Raw genomic sequence first — 942 nt, forward strand, 5'->3', positions numbered from 1 at the left:
TACGAGAAGGTCCTTGGGCTCGAGCATCCTTACACGCTCACCAGCGGCGGCCAGCTTGGGTCGGTGCTAGAGAGGCAGGGCAAGTACGAAGAGGCAGAAGCGATGCATCGACGAGCACTGCAAGGGTCAGAGAAGGTGCATGGGCGAGAACACCCCAGTACATTCGCCATCGTCAGCAAGCTTGGGACGGTGCTGTCGAGGCAGGGCGAGTACGAGGAGGCAGAAGCGATGCATCGACGAGCGCTGGAAGGAAGAGAGAAGGCGCTTGGGCTCGAGCACCCCGAGACGCTCACCAGTGTCAGCAAGATTGGGTCAGTGCTGGAGAGGCAGGGCAAGTACGAGGAGGCAGAAGCGATGCATCGACGAGCGCTGGAAGGAAGAGAGAAGGCGCTTGGGCTCGAGCACCCCGACACGCTCACCAGCGTCAGCAACCTTGGGCTGGCACTGTGGCGCCAAGGGCGGTTTGTGGACGCCGAAACCCTGGGTACACAGGTCATGGAGACAAGGAAGAGAGTACTTGGAGATAACCACCCAGACACGCTGACGGCAATGGCCAACCTCGCGTTCACCCTCAGATCGCAAGGTTGCAGCCAGGATGCTTTGTTGCTAATGGAAAAATGTGTTCAAATGCGGGCACGGGTGCTTGGGCGCAGTCATCCCGACACTGAGTCTTCTACAGCGACGTTGAACCGGTGGCGTTTAGAGAGCCTAGATCTAGGAGCGTGACGCTGGCTGTGTAGAGTGGTGGCTGTGGACATCTGTACGACTACAACCATAAGCACGATGCATAAAAGCTTTGCAAACCTGCATGCAGATAGTAGTATAGTAACTTACTACTAGTATGCTACTGTCACGGTTTAGACTACGTGAGGAGAAGCCGACTATATACTGGCCCTGGAAGTCGCTATTCCAGAACAGTATATACCAGGGTAATAGGGTCTC

General features: G+C 56.2%; 1 protein-coding gene across 1 annotated transcript in view; it reads left to right on the plus strand.

Moving 5' to 3' along the window:
* The window catches only part of BU25DRAFT_400655 (TPR-like protein), a gene marked incomplete at its 3' end in the record, with an annotated part of 5,191 nt that overhangs the window by 3,624 nt on the left and 625 nt on the right, over positions 1 to 942 (plus strand). The window contains exon 9 of the mRNA XM_033704973.1: positions 55 to 513. Coding sequence (XP_033557776.1) covers positions 55 to 513 — 459 coding nt within the window. The remainder of the gene's footprint in view (positions 1 to 54; positions 514 to 942) is intronic.

The sequence above is a fragment of the Macroventuria anomochaeta genome (genome assembly GCF_010093625.1).
Source record: "Macroventuria anomochaeta strain CBS 525.71 unplaced genomic scaffold BU25scaffold_36, whole genome shotgun sequence".
Taxonomy (NCBI): Eukaryota; Fungi; Ascomycota; class Dothideomycetes; order Pleosporales; family Didymellaceae; genus Macroventuria; species Macroventuria anomochaeta.